General features: G+C 64.3%; 1 protein-coding gene across 4 annotated transcripts; it reads left to right on the forward strand.

Moving 5' to 3' along the window:
• Positions 1 to 8,180: 8,180 nt before the first annotated feature.
• PLK5 (polo like kinase 5 (inactive)) lies at positions 8,181 to 15,146 on the forward strand. Of its 4 annotated transcripts, none has more exons than XM_059159258.1 (15): positions 8,182 to 8,318; positions 8,948 to 9,061; positions 9,198 to 9,314; positions 9,747 to 9,876; positions 9,977 to 10,064; positions 10,166 to 10,261; positions 10,575 to 10,773; positions 10,886 to 11,012; positions 11,127 to 11,203; positions 11,366 to 11,450; positions 11,725 to 11,802; positions 12,772 to 12,928; positions 13,790 to 13,919; positions 14,015 to 14,125; positions 14,800 to 15,146. In XM_059159258.1, exons 1-15 carry the CDS (start codon positions 8,211 to 8,213, stop codon positions 14,983 to 14,985), a joined length of 1,803 nt encoding a protein of 600 aa, XP_059015241.1. In that variant the 5' UTR covers positions 8,182 to 8,210; the 3' UTR covers positions 14,986 to 15,146. The 4 variants fall into 4 exon arrangements, with proteins under 4 accessions (XP_059015243.1, XP_059015241.1, XP_059015242.1 ...); XM_059159259.1 differs by having other exon boundaries at positions 9,011 to 9,061; XM_059159260.1 differs by lacking the exon at positions 14,015 to 14,125 and having other exon boundaries at positions 8,181 to 8,318.
• Positions 15,147 to 20,913: the final 5,767 nt, after the last annotated feature.

Below are 20,913 nucleotides of genomic sequence, written 5' to 3' on the forward strand. Positions count from 1 at the left end.
CGTCGGCGCGGGTCTACGGCAGGGGATTGAGCCCCGCGCGGGGCCGGGTCCCCCGGAGCCGCGGCCTGGTGTTCCAGCGTCCATATGCTGGTGACCTTGGAAAGGCCAGGGCGGGGGAGCCGTGCGGGAACTGGCCGCCCCTTCCCCCCCACCCCGGGGCTGCTATTCCGGGCTACGCGCTCAGGGCCAGGGAATGTGCGAGAACCGAGGTGGCCCTGCCATGGTTCCCGGAGTCCGGGCCGCTGCCTCTTTCCACCGACGCCCAGATAGCCTCCCTGCGAGAGTCCCCTTTCCCGGCCAGTACCCCTCTCCCCTGGTCCTCCCCCCAGCCCTCCCTCAAGGTCATCCTACTGAGGAACCCCTCTCCCCTGGGTTGTAGCCCTGGGGGTCCCCCTCCAGGTCCCGGCCACCCCCAGAGCAGGGCCCCAACGCACTGGGAGAGGCTCAGCTCCAGAGGCCAGGCGAGGGGGATGGAGACCCCCCCTTCCACCCCTGCCAGGAGCATTCCGGGGCACTGCTGTCACCGGAGGCCGCGCCCCACCCTGCCTCCCAACCTCCCTGCCTGGCCTCGGGCTGCAAGGAGTGGCTTTGCAGCCAGACCAGGGCCCAGAGGATCCCTCTCCCCGAGACAGTCACCCTCTCCCTAGAATGTCCGTTTTCCCGCTCAGGCAGTGGGGTGGGCAGGGTTCTTCACCGAGATGCCCCCAAGTGGACCTCAGCTCTTTGGAGGACCGGCAAAGAGGGAGTTCCCCAGGGCTCCCCACCAACCCGCCCTTTGCCAGCTTGGCTTCTGAGCCGCGGGGCCCTGCCCACGCAGGCAAGCAGGAGGCACCTTCTGCTCTCCCCACCCCGCGCCCGGCTCCTTGCTGCCCACTGTGATGGCTCCCTGATGGGGACCCAGTGGACGAGGAGTGGACTGCTCCTCTGGTCACTAGGTCAGCGCATGGCCCGATCCTCCTGGAAGCCTGCTGAGGGGTGTCTAGCCCCGACCACGGGGAGAGGGTTACCAGTCCAGCTCTGTCTGCCTTCCGGCCTGCAGCAGCTCAGGGGAAGGCCCCTCAATGCCACTGAGGCACGCAGACTTCACTGAGCACCTACTGTGTGCAAGGACAGCGGTGGAGCAGCTCACCAGGCTGGGGGAGGCGGCCCCGGGACGGTAGAGGCCCTTTGGATGGGGACACTCAGAGGCAGTAGCCCAGGCCCGCCGCAGATGGGGCTGCGGGTCCGCAAGGCCCTCGCGGATGAGGCGATCGCCATGAGGAGGAGGGCGAAGCCCCAGATGCGAGGGTAAGAGACAGTCAGGGGGTCAGAGTGGAGACAGGCCGAGGAATGGGAGCCATGGGAGGTGGGAAAGCCACAGCTGGCTCCCCGGGGGGTGAGGTGGGGGGGTGGGGGTGGGGCGGGCAGCGAAGAGGCGGCAGGCGGGAGGGGGGGGGGTGAGGAGCCCCGGGCAGCTCCCCGCTGTTGGGGAGCAGAGCACAGAGGACCTCCATGGGGGGTGGCCTTGGGCCGGTGTGGTAGGAGGCAGCTGGTGGCCGGAGCTGTGGAAGGGCGGCAGGAGGCCCGGGGATGCCCGCAGGTCGCTCCTGGGGGGTCTGCGGTGAGCGGTCTGTGGGCCCGCAGCGAGAGGCGGGGAGCGCAGGGGCCGTGTCCGGGGGAGAGAGACGGGTGGGTGTCCTGACACACGGGGGTGTCCAGAGTGTGGTGTGAGTGTGGAGGGAGTGGACACCGAGTACCAGGGGCGGGGACGGGGGCGCAGTGCGTGGGGTCCCAGAGGCCTAGGGAGGTTGGGCTTCAGGAGGAGGGAGAGCGGGCCGGTGGTCAGCACTGACAGAGGCAGTCTGGGACCCTGAGGAGGCTCAGCCTGGTTGGACAGGGACCGAGAAAGGGCAGCAGGAGCGAGGGTGGAGGCTGCAAGGACAGGCATCCGCTGCTGAGCACCAGCTGTGTACTGGCTGGCGCGCCTGGGCCTGGGGCATCCGAAGAGATCAGGCTTGGCTCAGGGGCGCCACCAAGTGGACAGTCTCCTTCCCTCCGCTGCGCCTCACTCCCCGGGCCCCAGTCCAAAGAGCTCTCTGCGCGCAGGGTGTGCATACAGCCGGTGCCGCGTCCTACACAGATGCATTCAGCAGACGCTTACCTCTGCAGGGAGTGTACACAGTAGACACGGCGCCCTGCAGGGACCGCATGTAGTAGTCTGAGCCTTCCAAGGAGTGCATCCAGCAGGCGCTGTGGTCTGCAGTGTGTACAGAGTCACTGCACACTGCCAGGAGGGTATGCAGCAGGTGCTGTGGCCTGCAGGGAGTGCATACAGCAGGCACTGTACAGTGCAGTGAGTAAACTACAGCAGGCACGAGTGCTGTAGAAAGTGCATACAGCAGGCGCTGTGGCCTGCAGGGAGGAGACACAGCAGGTGCTGGGGCCTGCATGGGGTCCTCGCGCCTGTGGGGACAGAGCTTGTCATGGCGGATGGGAATGGGCGGGAAGGTCTGGTGTCCTGGGCCCTGCCGCCTCACCCCTTTGGCCTCGGGCCCCCGTCTCCTGCCCTGTCCCCTGTCCTCTGGCCGCAGCCGAGCTGGACTCAGCAGACTCGCAGAGAAGGAGGCCGAGTGCTCAGCTCGTGGACCGCGCAGGTGGAGGGCGCGCAGGAGGGTCGCTCTGCAAATGTGGCAGCGTCTCGGCCCCGCCCCCACCCTCCTGGGCCCTGGCTTAGACCCCCAACAGGGGGTCAGTGCGGTCCCCTACCCTAAGCTCTAGCCCGGACCGTCCCTGAGGGGACATCCGTCCACACGGTCCCTGTGGATGCGCTGTCAACTGGGCTCCTGCCGCCTCTGTCGTCTTGCGGCCTTGGGGCTCAGGGAACACCCACGAGGAGATCCCGTGGCCTCAGCATGTCCCCCCAACCCCCAACTCCCTGTGGACTCCTGTGATGCCTCAGGCCCTGGCCACGTGGTCCCCGAGATACTTCAGGCTCCTGAGGAGACCGGATCGGGGTGGGGGGCTCTGACGCTCCAACCCCCCACCCCAGAACCCGGGGTCTCCGGAGCTGCCCAGAGAGGAATCCTCACTCCCACTTCGTAGGGTCACTGGGGACCCCCAGGACCCGGGGGGCCTGAGAAAGTCTTCTCCCCACATCTGAACGGCCGTCCCGAGTTCCTTCATGGAGGGGGTTGTGGGGGGCGCCTGCTGGAGCTGGGGACACTCCAGGCAGGACCTGGAGGAGGAGGAGAGGGTGTGAGGGAGAGGGGGGCAGGGGCACAGCACGAGCAAAGGCCCGGTGGCTGGAGGCCCAGGTGAGGACGGGGCGGGGCGGGGGCGGAGGGAGAAAGGGAGGCAGCTTGGAGGCCGACGGGGCGGGAGCTGGGGGCGCTCCCTGCACACGGCAGGTCATCTCAGGTACACGGGGCGGTGGAAACATCAAGAAATTTCAGCGTGACACGGTGCCATTTACAGAGAGACGGAGGTGTGTTCTGTAAAATCGGGCGGGAAGTGGAGGGGACAGCCCGCATGTGCCCCACAAGGGTCCTGGGGTGACTGACTGACTGCCTTATAGGTTCTTTGTGAATTTCTTTTTTTTTTTCTTTTTTTAAAGACTTTATTTATATGACAGACAGAGATCACAAGTAGGCAGAGAGTCAGGCAGAGAGGGAGGAAGCAGGCTCCCAGCTGAGCAGAGAGCCCGACGGGGGGCTCGATCCCAGGACCCTGAGACCATGACCTGAGCCGAAGGGAGACGCTTAACCCACTGAGCCCCCCCAGGCGCCCCTGAACTCCGCGTTTTATATGGATTTTACTGTGTGTGTTTTTAGCTAATTTCCTTGTTTCTGTTCCAGGATCTCCCATGACATTGAGCTATTTTTCTCACAATTGGTAAAAAGACCCAGGCAGATGAAACGCAGATTAGTCCCATGGAAATCTGGCCGGGGTGATGCTGGCGCTGCCCTGTGCCCACAGCCAGCGCCAGTTGGTGTCCCTGGAGAGGAGTCAGAGTAGGGTCCCCGCCTGGAGCGGCGGCACCCACTCGGGACGCTGAGGAGGTCCCCTCTGCAGGCAGGCTTATATGAGGCCACCCAGCAAGTCAGCACCTATGGGAAACACAGCCGGGACAAGCCCAGACCTGCGTCTGCATGTGGCGTACCCATTCTGGTGGGATGGAAACCAGCAGACCTGCCGGGGAACGACATAATTTCAGGTTGTGAGGGGCAGCAGAGGCAATCGCAGGGCGGAGGTGGCCTCCTGGACAAGGATGGCCCTTGCCTAGGTCCTTGAAGAGGAGAAAGGGAGGCTGGCAGCAGACTCGGGGATGCAGAGCATCATGAGCAGAGAGAAGGGCATGTGCAAAGGCCCTGAGGTCGGTATGGGATCTTGGACCAGCAGAGAGGCCAGGGTGGCTGGACTGGGGTGAGTGAGGGGGTGAGAGTGGACGGCCATGGGAGCGAATCCGCATTCATTTGTTTGAATGTGATTTGGTTCTGGAAGTCTTGAACTTCCTGCCCTTGGGTCCGCAGCTCCCAGCCACCCCCTGGTTGTCTGAGTCTCCAAGGGCCCAAGCACTCGGTGTCCCCTGATCTGGCCAGGGGGTTGATGCTCCCCTTATCCTCCTCTTGGGTAGACAGTCCTGAGGAATGTTGTGCGCCGTTGCTTAGGGACCCACAGGGGCTCCCCGGGCCCACCCTGCCCCATGCCCCTTCCTTCCCAGCCCTCACTCCTGCTCTGCACCAAACCCTTGCTTCAGGCTCTGTTTTTGGCAGAGCTCAGAGGGAGATATGGGTGGAGAGACGAGCCTCCCACTTCAGTGTCCTGCTGGTCTGCACCATGTCACCAAAAGGGAGTGAAGATAAGGGACATGTCCTGAGACCCACGCCGCTGGCCCTGGGCGCAGCGAGAGAAGGAAGAACAGCCACAAAGGGTGCTGACGAGGTAGAAGGCAGGGCAGGGAGGAGCCCGCAGAGCGGCGTTGGGAAGGACAGCAGAGGACAGCACTTCTGGAAGGAGCCAGCAAGCACACAGGGCTGGGAGAGGCAAGGGCCAAGGTTGGTCCTGGGGTGATGGGGGGACACGACTAGCCGCCCCCGCCATGCTGAGCTGGTCTGGAAGCAGCATGTGGCGGCAGTCACGGGGTTTCCGGAGTGTGGTGGCTGCTGCGCTCCCAGCTGTCCCCGGGGAGCTGCCAGGTGAGGGGACAGGTCACCAACGCAGGTATGGAGGAGTCCGTGGTGTTCCAGAGGCCGGGAGGCCGGGAAGGGGCTCAGAGCCTCCCGCTCCCGCTCCACGTCCTTCCCAAAGGGGCGACTGTGCCACCCGCATGCCCACAGGCGAGCCCCACTCATGGTCCCGCGGGCCTCCCCAGGGAGGACTCCTGGAGTGTCCCCGCTGGGGCCGGGCTCAGCAGCCACTTCCCCACCTGCACAGGTATTTTGAGAGAAGCTTCCCAGCATTTCTCCCAGGAAATGTGCTGAGTCTGGGGAGTTACCTCAGGTCAGTGAAGGGAGAGACGGAGGGAAAGCGAGCCTGTGGCCCGTAGCCTGGGGCTCGGGCGCGGCTCCGGGCGGCACGCGGTGGGTGGCCAGGCCAGGTGCCAGCCCAAGAGACCACCCCGCCTCTGGAACCCGGGCACGGGTCGGCCCGGGAGCGTCCGGCATCTCGCCGAGCCCCTCGGCCATACCACCGCCCTTCGCCGGCCGGGCAAACGGCCTCAGTTTACCCGTCTGGAAAATTGGAGGAATTGTTACGCTCCTAGCGCAGTGATTTCTTTTGGGGGATGACGGGGAAGCTGATGTGGCCGCTGTCCGTTGTCGTTGTAGTAAGCACAGCACAAATTCACCACTCAGCCGTCTCAGAGCGCACGGCTCAGCAGCGGGAAGCACACTTGCCCGGTCCTGCCACCACGCCCACCCTCCGTCTCCAGAACCTTCCATCTCCCCACACGGAGACTCTGTCCCCACGAAGCTCGGACTCCCCGTCCCCGCCCCAGCCCCGGCTCCCACCCCCTCCTCTCCTGTCCGTGTGGACGGGACTCCTCTGGGGCCCTCCTGGGAGTGGGGTCCTGCGGGACGGGTCCTTCTGGGTCTGACTCCTCTCCCTGAGCCCTGTGTCCGCCGGGTCCCTCCGCGTCATGGCAGGGGTTAGGGTCCCCACCCTTCCTGAGGCTGGACCGTGTTCCCGCGTGGGGACGGACCGAGCCGTGTGATGTGCCGTTGTATGTCAGTGCGCACTGGGGGTGTCCGTCCGCTTTCTGGATGTTGTGAATTATGCTGCTGTGGACATTGTGTTTTTTGTTCTATTGGAAGTTGTTTTCCATTCTAGAGTGGTTAGGGAGAGGGTCCTCGCTAAGGGGCAGCCTGACAACGGGACGTCTCCCTGGCCCTGTGGTAGACGCTCAGCCAGGAAAACACAACGGGCGGCCGGGACACTGGGCAGAGCAGGGGTCTGTGCTGCTGACAGGCTGGCTGTGAGGCCCCCAGCCAGGACCTTATAGGGGTCCCCTGGGCTCCGCCACCTGCCCCTGTCAGAGCTCCCAGAGCCCTGGGAAGAAGGGTCCAGAAGCCCAGGGGGGTGGTATGGGGGTGTGGACAGTGGCTCTGGACTCCGGGTGGGACTCAGCCACTTGCAGTCCAGCGACCCCCAGCTTCAATACGCCTTCCTGCGTCTCAGTTTTCCCATCTGTAACGTGGAACAGCACCCACCCAGGGAGAGGCTGCTGCGCACCTCTGGAGGCCACCCAGACTCAGGCTGTGGTTCAGTCCGGTGATCTCCTGGCAGTCATTCCAGAGGGGCCAGAAGTGTCCGTCTTGGGCGTGCAGGGCCCGGTGCAGGTCCCACACGCTGACAAGGATGCCTGAGTTAACGCACAGAGGGAGGGTGCAGCTGAGAGCCAGCAGGCAGCGGGGTGACGGTGATGTGATGGCCCAGGCCCGTGACCCCCCCCCCCACCTCTTGCCACACAGCTCCTGGTCTCCGTTAGCAGGGAACTCGGGCTCCCGGCTGCAGCCAGCTGCCCCCACGGGTGCCCCAGAATCCCCGACCCTGTTGCTGAGGCTGGTCCCCCACAAAGGTACCAGAGTCTTGCTCTCTGCCCTGCCCTGGGGGCCCCGAGAGGCCCCCATGCCCTGGGTGCTCCTGCTTGACACACCAGCTGGACATGTGACCACTCAGAAGGTGTTTCCCGTCCCTGGCAGCATGACCGGGCCAGATTCTGAAATCTGGTCTCTGGAAAATTCCAAGGCCTGATTCCAGCCACAGGGAGCCCGGCTAACCCCCTCCACTCCTCATGTTATGTAACATTCGGGGATTAATACTGTGACACCCAGAAGCCGCTGCTGGGATTCAGATCGAGCACGGACCCTTCCTGGCTGCGGAAGCCACAGTCTCCCTCGGCCTCAGTGTGCTCACCTGTGAAATGGGGACGAGGCTAGTCCCTGTGCCCCAGAACTGATGTCAGGGTGGCATGGGAACACCAGCAGCCGGGAACTGAGTCTGGGCTGTGGCTCCCGGGAGGGTCCAGGACAGCCCGCCAGTGCTTTCATCGCCCGGCCCCTCTGGCCATCCAGGCCAGAGATCACACAATCACCTCCGTCCTGCGGTCCCCAGGTTCTGCTACTTCCCGCGGCCCAGCGCCTGCATACATGACACCCCCAAACCCCAGCCGCGCCCCTCCTCGCCCCCTGCGCCGGGCCTCACTCCCTTCCCGAGCAGCCCGGGCGCTAGAGGTTCCGGTCTTCTTTCTCTGTCCTCTGGATCCGGCCACGACTCCCCAGTGCCATGAGAGCCCTGTCAGGCCACCGCCCCTACTCGCCTCTCCCTCGGAGGCCTCTGAGAGAAGGAGACAAGCTCTCTGACCTCAGTTTCCCTCTCGGGGAAATGGGCACGTTGACACTTCACAGCAGGGCAGGAGGCGCAGGATCCGAAGAGCGAGCCGGGCCGGGCGCGCCGCGTTGGCGCAGGGCGGGCGCGCGGCGGGGCGAGCTCCGCTGTCACTGGAACACCTGCCCGCCGGGTGTCCCTGCCCGCCCACGCCCGCCGCCCGCCCGCCGCGCACACCTGCCCCCTCCAGCGCCGGGCCCCGCCCCCAGCGCCGGGCCCCGCCCCGCCCCGCCCCCTCAGCCAATAAGACGCGCCCCAGCTGCGCGCAACCCCCAGAGCCGCGGCGCGGGGGTCGGCCGGAGGCTGCGCCAGTCCCGGCGCCGAGCGCCCGCGGGGTCCCCGGCGGCATGGAGGCCGGGCCGCGGCGGCCGCGCACTTGCCGCCCGCCGGTCTCCGCCTTCCTGCGCGACCCGAGCTCGGGGCGCGTCTACAGGCGCGGGAAGCTGATCGGCGAGGTGCGGACCCGGCTCCGCGAGTCCGCGGGAGGGTCTCCGGCGGCGGGGAGGGGCGTGCGCGCGCGATCTCGAGCCCCGGCGAGCAGTGTGCGCCCCGAGGCTGGACTTCTGCGAGCCCGTGGGTGTGTGTCGGCGCGACTCTGGGGTCTGGTGCCCGCTGGCGCGGTCGGGCGCCCGGGTCTGTGTAGTGCCCGTCGCACAGTGTACCTTGTCCGGCGGGAGTCGGTCTTCGGCGCCCTGCGCTGTGCCCATGGGTTGTGCGTCCAGGGGTGCGGGCGCGCACTCGCGTGTTACAGGTATCCGACCTTTGTAGAAACTCCGTCGGGCTGTCTCCAGGTCCGTATCGGAACGCGCTCTCCGTCTCCGCGCTTTCCGGGTCCGGGAGTGGAACTGCGTCGTGTGTCCACGCACTGGCTGTATTGTGGTCCGGCGGCTGGATGTATCCGGAGATGGATACGTCTGTGCGTGTGCCTGCGTCTTCCCTGTGTTCATGTGGTCATGTGTGAGGGTGTGAGGGTGTGAGCTGTGTGTCCGTGCATCTCGTGCGTGTGTGTATGACGAGGCCTGGCTACCTGTCTGCACCCCTGTGCCCACGCGGCGGCTGAGCGGGCGCATCCCCCTCCACGCAGGGCGCCTTCAGCCGCTGCTACAAGCTGGTGGACATGTCCACCAGTGCCGTGTTTGCCCTCAAGGTGGTGCCTCGCGCCGGGGGTGCGGCCGGGCAACTGCGTCCCCACGGCAAGGTAGGCCCAGTCCTTCCCTGCCCCGGGGGCTCCACACTTCGCAGGGGGTCCCCAGAGAGGTCCCTGCCCTGGAGGATGGGGTTATGCCCTGGGCCGGAGTACGATGGGGCGTGGACACGTGGGGCCGTGGCTGCAGGTGGAACGCGAGATCGCCCTGCACAGCCGCCTGAAACACCGCAACATCGTGGCCCTCCACGGACACTTTGCTGACCGAGAGCACGTGTACCTGGTGCTGGAGTACTGTGGCCGCCAGGTGCCCCAAGGGCTGGGCGGAGAGGGAGCCCCCCCCCCCGGGTCTTCTGTGCTCACGGGACAGCCCCCCCCACCCCCGTCTGCTGTGCGTATCTGTGGCCGCCCCTATGTCTCTCCGTACTTACCTGTCCCCGCCCGGTCCGCACCAGGCCCATCTGTGCTCATCATACACACCCGTGCCCATCTCCTCTTCATCTGTGGCCATGGGGACCACCTTGCCCCCCCTGAGCCCACCTTAGCCCTCCTGAGCACACGGGGGGTCACCTGCGCCCGGCATGTACCCACTGTGGGTTCCTCTCGGAGACTCCGGGCCCGATCAGACTCCCCCCGCGGCCGCCTGGGCCCGCCTCCTGTACTTCTGCGGGGCTCATCCGAGCTCACCTGTGTTACCTGTGTCCCTGGCGCTGCCGCGGCCGCCCGCGGGCACCCGCAGTCGCTGGCGCACGTCCTGGAGGCGCGGCGGACTCTGACGGAGCCGGAGGTGCGCTACTACCTGCGGGGCCTGGTCAGCGGCCTGCGCTACCTGCACCAGCGGCGGATCGTGCACCGCGACCTGAAGCCCAGTGAGCGGGGTCGAGCGCAGGGGGGAGGCCGGGGGCGGGGCCGGGGAGCTGGGGGCGGGGCTTCCGCCCTCACCAACTGCGGGCCGGCTTCCTCTGGCAGGTAACTTCTTCCTGAACAAGAACATGGTGGTAAAGATTGGAGACCTCGGGCTGGCTGCCAGGGTGGGGCCGGGGGGCCACTGCCACCGGTAAGTGAGAGGCTCTGGACGGTCCCTCTGCGGAGGCACAAGTGGGACCCGCTTGGCATGGGGGCCCCAGTCTTCCTGAGCCCGCCATTATCCCCTCGCAGAGTGCTCTGCGGGACCCCAAACTTTCTGGCCCCAGAGGTCATCGCCAGGAATGGGCACTCCTGCCAGTCAGACATCTGGGCTCTTGGCTGCGTCATGTGAGTGGGTGTGGGGAGCCCCTGGGCCTGGGGAGAGGGGCAGGAGCACCCCCGCAGGGCCAGGTACTGGCAGGTGGAAGCTTAGGGACAGGAGGCCGGATGGGGGACAGGCAGGTGTGAGCCTAGGACAGATGCGGACAGGTGTGTGCAGCTGTAGGGCAGGTATGGGAAGGTGGACGCAGAGCCTGTCCAGAGGCGGGGAGTTTGGGCAGGGGTGGCCAGGTGTGCACAGGTCGGGGTGCGCCAACCTCGGACCCACAGATCAGATCCAAGCGGGCACTCAGCTTCCTGCCTCCCCTGCCCCCCGGGTCAGGTACACAGTGCTGACCGGTACCCCTCCCTTCACGGGGGCTCCCCTGTCGGAGATGTACCAGAACATCCGGGATGGCCACTACCCCGAGCCGGCCCACCTGTCACCCAATGCCCGCCGCCTCATCGCCCGCCTGCTGGCGCCCGACCCGGCCGAGCGGCCCAGTCTGGACCACCTGCTCCAGGACGACTTCTTCACACAAGTGTGTGCTGTTCCCCAGGGGGGCCCGCCGGGCGTCGGGGGTGGGGTGGGGGTGGGCGGCGAGGCCCGGGAGCCGGGCGGCCCGCACGGACCCCCGGCACTCCGCTCCTTAGGGCTTCACTCCGGACCGGCTGCCAGCCCACTCCTGCCACAGCGCACCCCTCTTCACCGCGCCCCAGCCTCTGGGCCGGCTCTTCCGGAAGGTGGGCCGCCTGCTGCTGACCCAGTGCCGGCCGCCCCGTGAGTAGCGCCCCTGCCCGCCCCTCCCTGCGGCGGGGTGGACGTGGGAGGCAGATGCCTTCTGCTGCGTGGGCCCAGGCTCTGCCCCCCCGAAACCCCACATGCTTCCCTCAGGCCCCTTCACCCCCAGCGAGGCGTCAGGTCCGGTAGGAGGTGCTTCAGATCCGGACTCCGTGGGGTGCGGCCGCGAGGTGAGCACTCAGGGCAGGGCACGTGGGGAGGCAGGCGACCTGGGCAGAGGGAGAAGTTGGGGGACGCGGTCTTCAGGTGAGCAGCGGGGAGACCCTCACCTGCCTTAGGCCTCTCCTGGGGGCCAGGCCTGCTTCCCCTCACCCCGGCTGCTGCTTCCCCAGGCCTCCCTGTTGGACAGAGGGGCTCTCCACCCCGAGGTCTCCGTCCACCTACTCACCCAAGGGACCCTCAGGAGTGACCCAGCGGGTGAGCGGACACTCCATCCCAGGCCCTTCCCGGGCCGCGGGTGCTGGTGGGGAGAGAGAGTGTGGAGGTCAGGGCAACCACTGGGCCTTGCCCGGGCTGGGACCCCTCTCCGGGCTTCAACTTTCCCACCTGTGAAATGGGGGCGTTGGCCAGAACGCTTCCGGGTTTTAAATAAGATGTTCCCAGACTCTGTAGTTTGGGGCAGAGCTGGTGGGAGGGGCCCCTCACGGTGGGCGACAGACAGGTCTGCCCCTGCAGAGATCTGTCTCCTCAGGGCCAAAAGGGAGGCAGAAGCAGGAGGTCGAGGTGGCCATCAGAAACCTGTCCCTCTGCCTGGACCGTGGCCTCCCAGGTAGGAACCCAGCCCGGCCCATAGGGGCCACCTGTCCCTTAACATCCCAAGAAAAGTGCCCAGCTCTGCCCAGGGGCCCCTGGGTATTTCTGGGGCTCTCCTGGGGGGTAGAGCTCAGGGAGGCTTCACGCACAGGGACACCCATCCTGCATCCCAGGGTCTGGGAACCCCCAGCCCCCCATGTCTTGCCCCTCCTGGGTCACTGTCCCAGGAGCCTTTCCTTTTTTTTTTTTTTTTTTTTTTTTAGCTTCATTTATTTACTTACTTGACAGAGAGAATGATCACAAGTAGGCAGAGAGGCAGGCAGAGAGAGAGAGGAGGAAGCAGGCTCCCCGCTGAGCAGGGAGCCCGATGCGGGGCTCGATCCCAGGACCCCGGGATCATGACCTGAGCTGAAGGCAGAGGCTTAACCCCCTGAGCCACCCAGGCACCCCGAGCTTCTCCTTTCTTGTAGGACCCAGGTTCTTCTTACTCTTCTGTTCTTGTAGCACAGGAAGACCCTGGACACTGAGGCTCTTTCCTCAGCTGGAACCAACGCTGAATTACTCAGAAATCTTAAAGAAACAGTGAAAGACACTTGAGATTTACAGCGAAGGCAGCCTGAGAGTTCTGCCTGCCGCTTCCGCAGCTTCGCTGGCCGCTGGGTTGCCGGTTTTTTCCGCCAGTGCCCCTTTTGCTCTCCCAGGATCCGACCCAGGATTCCAGAGGCCACTGATCGATTTGCTTTTAACACACTTTTTTTTTTTTTAATGCAATCCCACAAAGCCTGCGGGGTTGGAGCGTTCCCCATGGTTCCGAAGGGCTCCTCTCCAGAGGCGGCTGGGACTCCCCAGCCCCTTGTCCCTCTCCCTGCAAGGCAAGGCTGGGCTCCCTGCCCCCTGGACTTGGCTCTCCATCTTCCGCGTCGCCACTGTTCCGTCCCCAGGCCTCCCGGACCTCTTGCTCAGTTCACTTCATTTTTATGCCCAGCCACACAGGAACCCCCAGGGGAGCAGCGGCCCACCCTCTGGGCCCCCAAGTGGGTGGATTATTTCAGCAAGTACGGCTTCGGCTATCACCTGTCGGACGGGGGCAGCGGTGTCCTGCTTCGGGACGGCACACACATGGCCCTGCACCCCCCAGGGGAGTAAGTCACGGGCCTCCTGCCCAGCTCCCCATCTTTCTTCAATCATTCCTCAAGTATTTGTTAAAGTAGCACCTACTGTGCACGCCCGTGGGCACTCACTGCCTGCTGGAGGGGGAAACAGTGCTACGCCAATAACTCAGCTGATTCCAGGAGGCAGTTTTCTGGAGCAGATGGTCTGGGTGAGGGGGCAGACTCGGGGGCTGCAGGGTAAGGACTGTGAAGGGCCTTTCTGAGGAGGTGACATTCAGGCGAGACAGGAAGGGTGAGAAGGAGCCATCAGGAACAGCATGGGAGGCACAGGGAACAGCATGTGCAAAGCTTCGGACATGGGACCCAGCCTGGTGGGTGTGAGGAACCGAGTGACGTGGAGACACAGGGGGGATGTGAAGTCAGTGGCCCGGAAAGCTGCTGTGGCCGTTGGAACAGGAAGGATGGGTCCAGGTCACACTTTCCATGTGACCTGGTTGGCAGGAGAGACCCAGGGAGCCAGCAGGTGGGTGGTTGGACTAGTCAGGCGGGGAGTGGCCATGGCCTGGGGTGGTGGCCTCGGAGGAATGCCGCGGGGTTGGAATCTGGACCGCAGGGTTGGAATCTGGAAGGTCGGAGCAGATACTAGGCCAGATGGGAAGGTGGCAAAGGCATGGGTTTGGGGCAGGCCGGGATCTCAGGACGGACACGGCTCCAGGGGCCGGAGTTCTGGGGAAGGGCTGGGGCTAGAGGTAAGGACAGAGGTGGGTCAGTGCGGAGCTGGTCTCCAAACCCCCATCCCAGGGGCGTGGCTGGCGGGAAGGCGTCCTCGGGCACCAAGTGGTCCCCGGTAGAGGCTGAGACATAGGCACCGCCCTGTATCCCACTCCCCAGCCGAGTGTGCTATGTGCCTGGCCGGGGGAAGCTGGAAACCTTCGCCGCCAGGGACGTGCCCAGCCCGCTGGGCACCAAGCTGGCCGTCCTCCGGCTGTTTACCCGCTGTATGCAGCAGCGGCTGCGAGAGGTAAGGGCCTGGCAGGGCCGAGTGGGGCTGGGCAAGTGGGGACAGCCCCTGGCTGGCCGGGAGAGCCAGAGCCGCAGGGCTGGGTCTGTCTGCAGGAGGGGGCCTGGCCCACGCCCACCCCACCCGCGGCCCCAGGCCTCTGCCTGCTGCGCTTCCTGGCCTCGGAGCGGGCTTTGCTGCTGCTGTTCAGTGACGGGACGCTGCAGGTGAGCGTGAGGCGCCTGCGTCCTCGGGGCTGTGCCGGTCCCCTCTGCGACGGGGTCCGGGGCACAGACAGCTGGCTTCGTGGGGCTGGGGATATGGACCTCTAAGTACAAAATATGCAAAATCAGAAAGGTTTCGGTCTTGGCAGAACATCCCCCGGGCCGTCCCCATGGGGCAACCCTTCGCAGCCACCCAAATGTCATTTCGGAGGACAATCGTGTCTAGACTGAGGTTTGCCCCGGGCAGTCCTGGTGGTCGCTGACCGAGCGCAGCCAGGCCTGACCCAGACTTCAGAAGCAGTGGTGTACAATGCTTTCCTTGTTACCCCAAAACACTATTACTCTGTTACAGTAAAACCTCCCTCTGTCCAGATTAGAACAGGGCTAGCACCCTTGCCCTGAGCCGGACTGGGTCTCAGCTGGAGAGGACGTCCGCCGGGGAAGCTGGGTTACCCAGGCCGCAGGGTTCGGGGTGGCCCTGGGCAGGAGAAGCCCGTCTCGGCCCCCTTTCCCCGTGGGTACAGTGGAGCCCTCGGCCCTGGCTCCCTGAGCTCCTGGGGGGTGGGGCAGCGCTGAGACCCAGGTCAGGGGGTCCGCCTGTCCTGCTCCCTGGAGCGCCGGGCTGGGGGTGGGGGTGGGGGCCCCTCTTCCTGACCCCGCTGCCTCACCCCTGGCAGATAAGCGGCAGTGGCGACCGGACTCACCTGGTGCTGGGTGGCGGGGGCGACGAGCTGCGGCTCACGGTCTGGGAAGGCAGCCGGCCCGGCGCCCCTGACCCCCCGGACGCCCTGCAGAGCCCCAGCCCCGCCCTGGCTGCCCGACCACTCCTTGTGCACGCCCTGCACATGCTGCGGAGCGTCTAGGATCCCCCAGCAAGGGGACTGGCCCCTTGGCTCCAACCCCGAAGCCCCCAGGGGCCGCCCCTGGACCGTGGGAGGTCAGGGACCTTGCCTTGGGTCGTGACTAGGCAACCCAGACTTCTGTTTGGTTTTGTTCTTTTATCATTAAAGAAAAGTGGACTGTCTCGCGGGCTGTCTGCCTCTGTGGTGGGGTCTGACACGCTTCAGGGAGGTGACCCTTCGGACTGGCAGGCTCTGAACCCACTGCCGCTCGTGGCAGACAGATGGGCCAGATCTCGGCCAGTGCCCAGGTACCCCGATGTCTGTGGGGCTGGAGAGAGACCCTGCTTCAGAGAGAGAAACCGAAGAATTTGCAGGCCTGAGGCTACATTTCACAAAGCACGTTTCCTTTATAATCAGAGAAAAAGGCAACAAAGATGCAAACAGACAGTTTTGGGAGAAGCAGGGTATCCGGTGCCCGTGCAGGGCCTCACACACAGTGTGACAATGACACACTGTCCCTGTCATTGTCCCTCTGCTGGGGCCCACGCCCTGCCCGTCAGGAGAAAGGCCCCACACGGTGGGGGAGAGGGGAGGCGCTCCGACAGAGCTGCAGTACCACGTGATGCCTGTCGCCGCCCCGCTGAGGACCGTACGTCCCCTGGGCACACCTGCGGCGGGCGGGGGGCGGGCAGCTGGCGGTGCGATGTGACCACCTCGGGCCAGAATGAGAACTTGGGCGCTGGATGCCCTCCAAACAGGGCTTTTCCTCTTCGCCGACTTACTCTCAATTCCAAAAGTAAAGCGTGGACGAGCTTTATTTGCGACAAACCATACGTGGACAGAGCCACAACCTTCGTGGGGAGGTCACAGGGTCACCGGGCTCTGTTTACTCATGCTTGTGTTCCCCTGAAAAGCGAGGATGCGGTCAGTGTGACCTTGCTTTTCCCCTCAGCCTGCGTGTGTTTCCGCGCCGGTGTGTAAAGGTCGACCTCTGGGCTTCCAGGGCAAGGACAGCCTGAAGGTCACGGCCGGGCGGCTGCAGAGGGCGCCGGGGCGTGGGCCGGGGAGGTCGCAGGCTTTGGTGTGGCCTGACAGGGGACGAGAGATTGTTTTGTGTAGAAGAAGCAGGAACTCTTGGAGCCCTTGGAGAATGTGCGAGCAAGGGGTGTGGGCAGGAGAGGGGCCGGCGGGGGGCGGGAGCGAACGCTGCGCTGCTCTGGTCTTCCTGTCCTTCTGCTGTCGTCGTGGTCATCATTACTGATGTGCGATTCACACAGCACGCAGTTGCCGGCTTTAGACTGCACGACCTGGGGCACTGAGCGTATTCACAATGCTGTGCAACCATCACTCTAGTTCCAGAACATTCCATCACCCCCAGAAAACCCTGTCCCTGGCAGCCATCCCCTTCCCCCTCCCCCACCCCCACGAGCCCCTTCCCGTCTGGGGAGGAGCCTGGTCTGGGCGTGCCACACGCGTGGACTCACACCCCGTGTGGCCTCCTGTATCTGGCTCTCTCCCCGCATGTCGTGGGCTCCTGTCCGTCCCCTGGGCAGTGGGTGGGGGCACCTCACTCCAGCTGGGGCCGGGCACGCTCCCGTGTGGGGGCGGACACGTTGTGAATGTGCCCTTCATCTGTTGATGACATCGTGTTACAAAGGACAGAAACCCCTCCTAACTGTTAGGATGTGAAGGATGGATCTCTAATTCTGAAATGGTTGGAAGAGCCACTTGCAGGCAAGGCCGGGTGCAGGGCTCAGGTGAAGGCTGGGGTCTCCCTCTGCTCCTCTCTCCCACTCTTTCTCCATCTTTTGTGCGACCATCTGTGGTTAAGGCTTCACTCGTTAGCGGGCTCTTGTGGCTTGGTGACAAGGTGACCCCTGGCACAGGCTGGAGCTACCAGCTCAGCAAACTGCGGGGGAAAGGAATGGCCAAACTCTCCGGTAAGTGCTGCCCAAAGTCCCAGATTAAGGCCTATTGGCCTGGCCTGGGCTCCATGACCTCCTCCTGCCAGCTGAGTCACCTCAGAGGAGACAGTGGGGTCTGGAAGTGGGCAAGGGAAGCTGAGGTCCCGTGGTCATGCTGTGTTTCCTCTCAACGGATGGTCTTCTGTGGGTGGCCTCTGAGAGGGCCCCCAGCAGTCCCCCTGTCCTGGTAGTCAAACCCCTGTGTAGACCGTCTACAGGGACTAGGGCTGGCTGGTGTAACCAGTAGGATATCAACAGTGACCGTCTGTGGCTTCAGAAACTCAGTCATAAAAGCTGTAGGTTTCTGCCTGGCAGTCTTCGGGGTCGCAGGCTGGCGGGGGTGGGGGTGGGTTTGCATTGCTGTCTCCTGCTGGTGCTCGGGTAACTGGGCAGGGTTCCATGGGGCGAGGGCCTGAGCCTCCCACCAACAGCCTCTGTGGGCATGTAGGAGTGAGTCCTCCAACCCCCCTGAGCTTTCAGAGTGGGCCACCCCAGTTGGCCCACGTGTGGACCGGAACCCCATGAGAGACTGCGAGCCACAACCAGGCAGCCCAACCGTTTCTGAACTCCTAACATGCAGAAACGATGAACAAAAAGGACATGTATTGCTGCTTCCAGTCTGTTGGTTTGGGCTGATTCGTTACCCAACAAGGGCTAGCTAGTACACTTGCCAGACATGCAGAGGACCCGCTGCACTTCTGCCCAGACGGTTGTTTCCGGGGGAAACACAGCTTGCGCAGTGCCCACCCGCAGCACCCGTACCCTCCTGCCTGCAGGCACCGAGCAGCCAGCGGTGCCGGCGCAGCAAATAACCCGCCCACAGAACGTAGTAACTGGGTGACCTCCCAGGCCAGCTCCTATTTGAGGGTGAGAACTTCAGGAGGGGGCGAGGTGCCCACACCGCCCGGCCACGAGTTTCTGGAATCTTCTTCAGGGCAACTGTGCACCTCAAGAAATAAAACCATTAACCGCCCGCTTGTGGGTGTTTGCAAAGGATGGAGCTTCAAGACACCGCGGCCAACGCGCACCGGCGGGAGCTGCTTTTCCAGAGCGAGCCGCGGAGAGCCCGGCCAAGCCGACGGGGACACGGACGCGGGCCACTCGCCCTCCTCCGCGCCCGGCGTCGCGACCGCGTCCCCATTGGTCTGTGGGGGCGCGTGGTGCAACGCCTCCTCCAATCACCAGCAAGCAGGGCGTGGCTGCGGCCACGGCAACCGTGTGTGACGTCACAGAGAGGGGCGGAGTCCGGGTCCCCGTCCGCTTGGGGTCCGGTCTCCGCGCGTGACCGACGAGGACCCCGCGGCACGTGCAGCTCCGGGAAGGGACGCGCGGCCCTCGGCAGGTGCACGCGACCCCCGGCGAGTCCGGGGCAGGCCGGAACGGACGCCGACGCGGGCGGGCGCCGCGGCCACGCGCACCCCGAGACTCGCGGGCCCGACGCGCGGGCGGGGGCGGGGGTCGCGCGCGTACCCCCGCGGCGGTCCCGGCGAGGCAGCGCGCACCGCGGCGCGAGCGAACCGACAGGCGTGAGCCCGGGTCGGGCCGGGCCGGTGGCCCCGGGGCTCGGGGCGGTGGGGTGGAGCCCCGCGCCGCGGAGTGGGAACCGGTGCTCGCGCGACCTGGAGCGCGGGGGGCGCACGGGGGCGGGGTCGCGGCGCCAACGTCCGGGGGCACCGGTGACAGGAGCGCGAGGCCCGCGCGGGGAGGGCCGCCACGTGGCCGGAACGCGCGCCGGAGCCGGTCGGGTGGGTCAGCGGCCCTCAGCTTAGCCTTGAAAAATCACCGGAGAAACGATCCTTTTAAAGCGCGCGCCCCAGCGCTCGCGGTGGCCCTGTTCAAGTAGCCCGAGTGTCCACTGGCGGATGAACGGGCCCACTCGGCGGGTCCCCCGTGCAGCAGAGGGTCCCCGGCCACCCGAGGAGCCAGGCGCCCCCCGCGCGGCCCCGGGACGGACCGAGCCCACGACGCGCGGGGAGGGGACCGGACGCAGGAGGCCGTACGGGTGTGAGTGCACGCGAGTGACAGCCCTGACCAGGCCCCTCCACGCGCGGGAAGGGGCTCGTGGGGCCTGGGGTCCGGGGAGGGATAGGGATAGGCTGATGGGGATGGAGTTTCTTTTGGGCTGATGGCATGTTCTGGAATGAGATAGAAGTGACTGTTGGACAATTTTGGGAATACACTTAATACCATTGACTGGTACACGATAAAATGATTAAATTGGTAAATCTTTGTTTTTATTTACATAATCTGTACACCCAACATGGGGCTCGAACTCACAACCCTGAGATCGAGAGTCACAGGCTCCACCGACTGAGCCGGCCAGGCGCCCGTAAAGTGGTAAATTATATCTTACACGTATTGTATCACAATTTAAAACATCCTCGCCGCCCATGTGACACCCCAGGCCCATTACAGCAGAACTGGAGGCTTGGGCTTTGCTATTTCTTAAAGCCGCCCCGGCTCTGAGGAGCGGCCACTGCGGGGGTGACAGGAACGGCCAGCAAGGAGGAGTGTGTGTGCGGAGACGGAAAGGAACCGATGCTAAATGATCACAGTAACCCCCCTGGGAAGTCTGAATGCGGACAAATAGTTACTACTGAGAAACTCGTGTTCAGGGCGCCTGGGCAGCTCAGTTGGTGAAGCATCTGCCTTCGGCTCAGGTCATGATCCTGGAGTTCCGGGAGCAAGTCCCACGTTACTCCCTGCTGGGTGGGGGGTCTGCTGCTCCCTCTGACCACTCCCCTCATGCTCTCTCTCTCTCCCTGAAATAAATAAATATCTAAAAAAAAAAAGAGGGGCGCCTGGGTGGCTCAGTGGGTTAAGCCGCTGCCTTCGGCTCAGGTCATGATCCCAGGGTCCTGGGATCGAGCCCCGCATCGGGCTCTCTGCTCGGCAGGGAGCCTGCTTCCTCCTCTCTCTCTGCCTGCCTCTCTGCCTGCTTGTCATCTCTCTCTGTCAAATACATAAATAAAATCTTTAAAAAAAAAAAAAAGGGCGCCTGGGTGGCTCAGTGGTTAAGCCGCTGCCTTCGGCTCAGGTCATGATCTCAGGGTCCTGGGATCGAGTCCCGCATCGGGCTCTCTGCTCAGCAGGGAACCTGCTTCCTCCTCTCTCTCTCTCTGCCTGCCTCTCTGCCTACTTGTGATTTCTCTCTGTCAAATAAATAAATAAAATCTTAAAAAAAAAAAAAAAAAAAAAAACTTTAAAAAAAAAAAAATAAAAATAAAAATAAAAAAAAAAAGATATTCATGTTCATAATTTGAGGTCTCTAATGTGCTCTGCTGAGTGTCTTTATCCCATTGGAACTCGGAGCCCCCGGCGGCAAGCAGGTGCAGGTGGGAAGCGGGCAGGTGCAGGTGCAGCTGGATGGCCACCTGGTGCGGGTGGCGGGGGGGGGGGCAGGTGCGGGTGGGCAGCAGGCAAATGTCTGAGACTTGGAGCCTCTGGTCATCGGCACGGGTCCTGTGGGTCGCCTGTCGTCTCCTCCCTGCTTGGATTTCCCACACCAGTGAGTTTTACGAATCAGCTCTGACCTGCGTTAGGCGGGACATAGTCCCTCAGAAGGGCTACTTGGAATGAGGCCGAGTCGAGTCTGCGTGGAGCCCTCTGAGTGGGGGGCAGGTGGGACAGCTTCGGACTTCAGAGCCGTTGTGATCAGATCGGAGTTTGCACAGCTGACCCCGCCGAGGACTGGTCTTCCTTGGGCCCATGGGTCCTGCAGGTGAGTCTTCACTACTGTGTCCTTTGAGGGACAACCCAGCATCGGGAACAGAAAGGGGAGTGAAGGGGGGACAGAGGGATGGTGGGTGGGTTGTGCCCCGGGAGACTTTAGAGACACTGTCACGGGGAGAAAGGGAGTGTCTAGGCATGAAGGGCGGGGCTGGAACGCTGCTCAGCGCCCCCAGAGTCCGGGACCCCCCACAGACAGTGACCTGCCCCAAATGACTTTGCTGTGAGGGGGTGAGACTGTGGTCTAACAGGTTAG

The sequence above is a fragment of the Mustela lutreola genome, chromosome 2, assembly GCF_030435805.1.
Source record: "Mustela lutreola isolate mMusLut2 chromosome 2, mMusLut2.pri, whole genome shotgun sequence".
Classification (NCBI taxonomy): Eukaryota; Metazoa; Chordata; class Mammalia; order Carnivora; family Mustelidae; genus Mustela; species Mustela lutreola.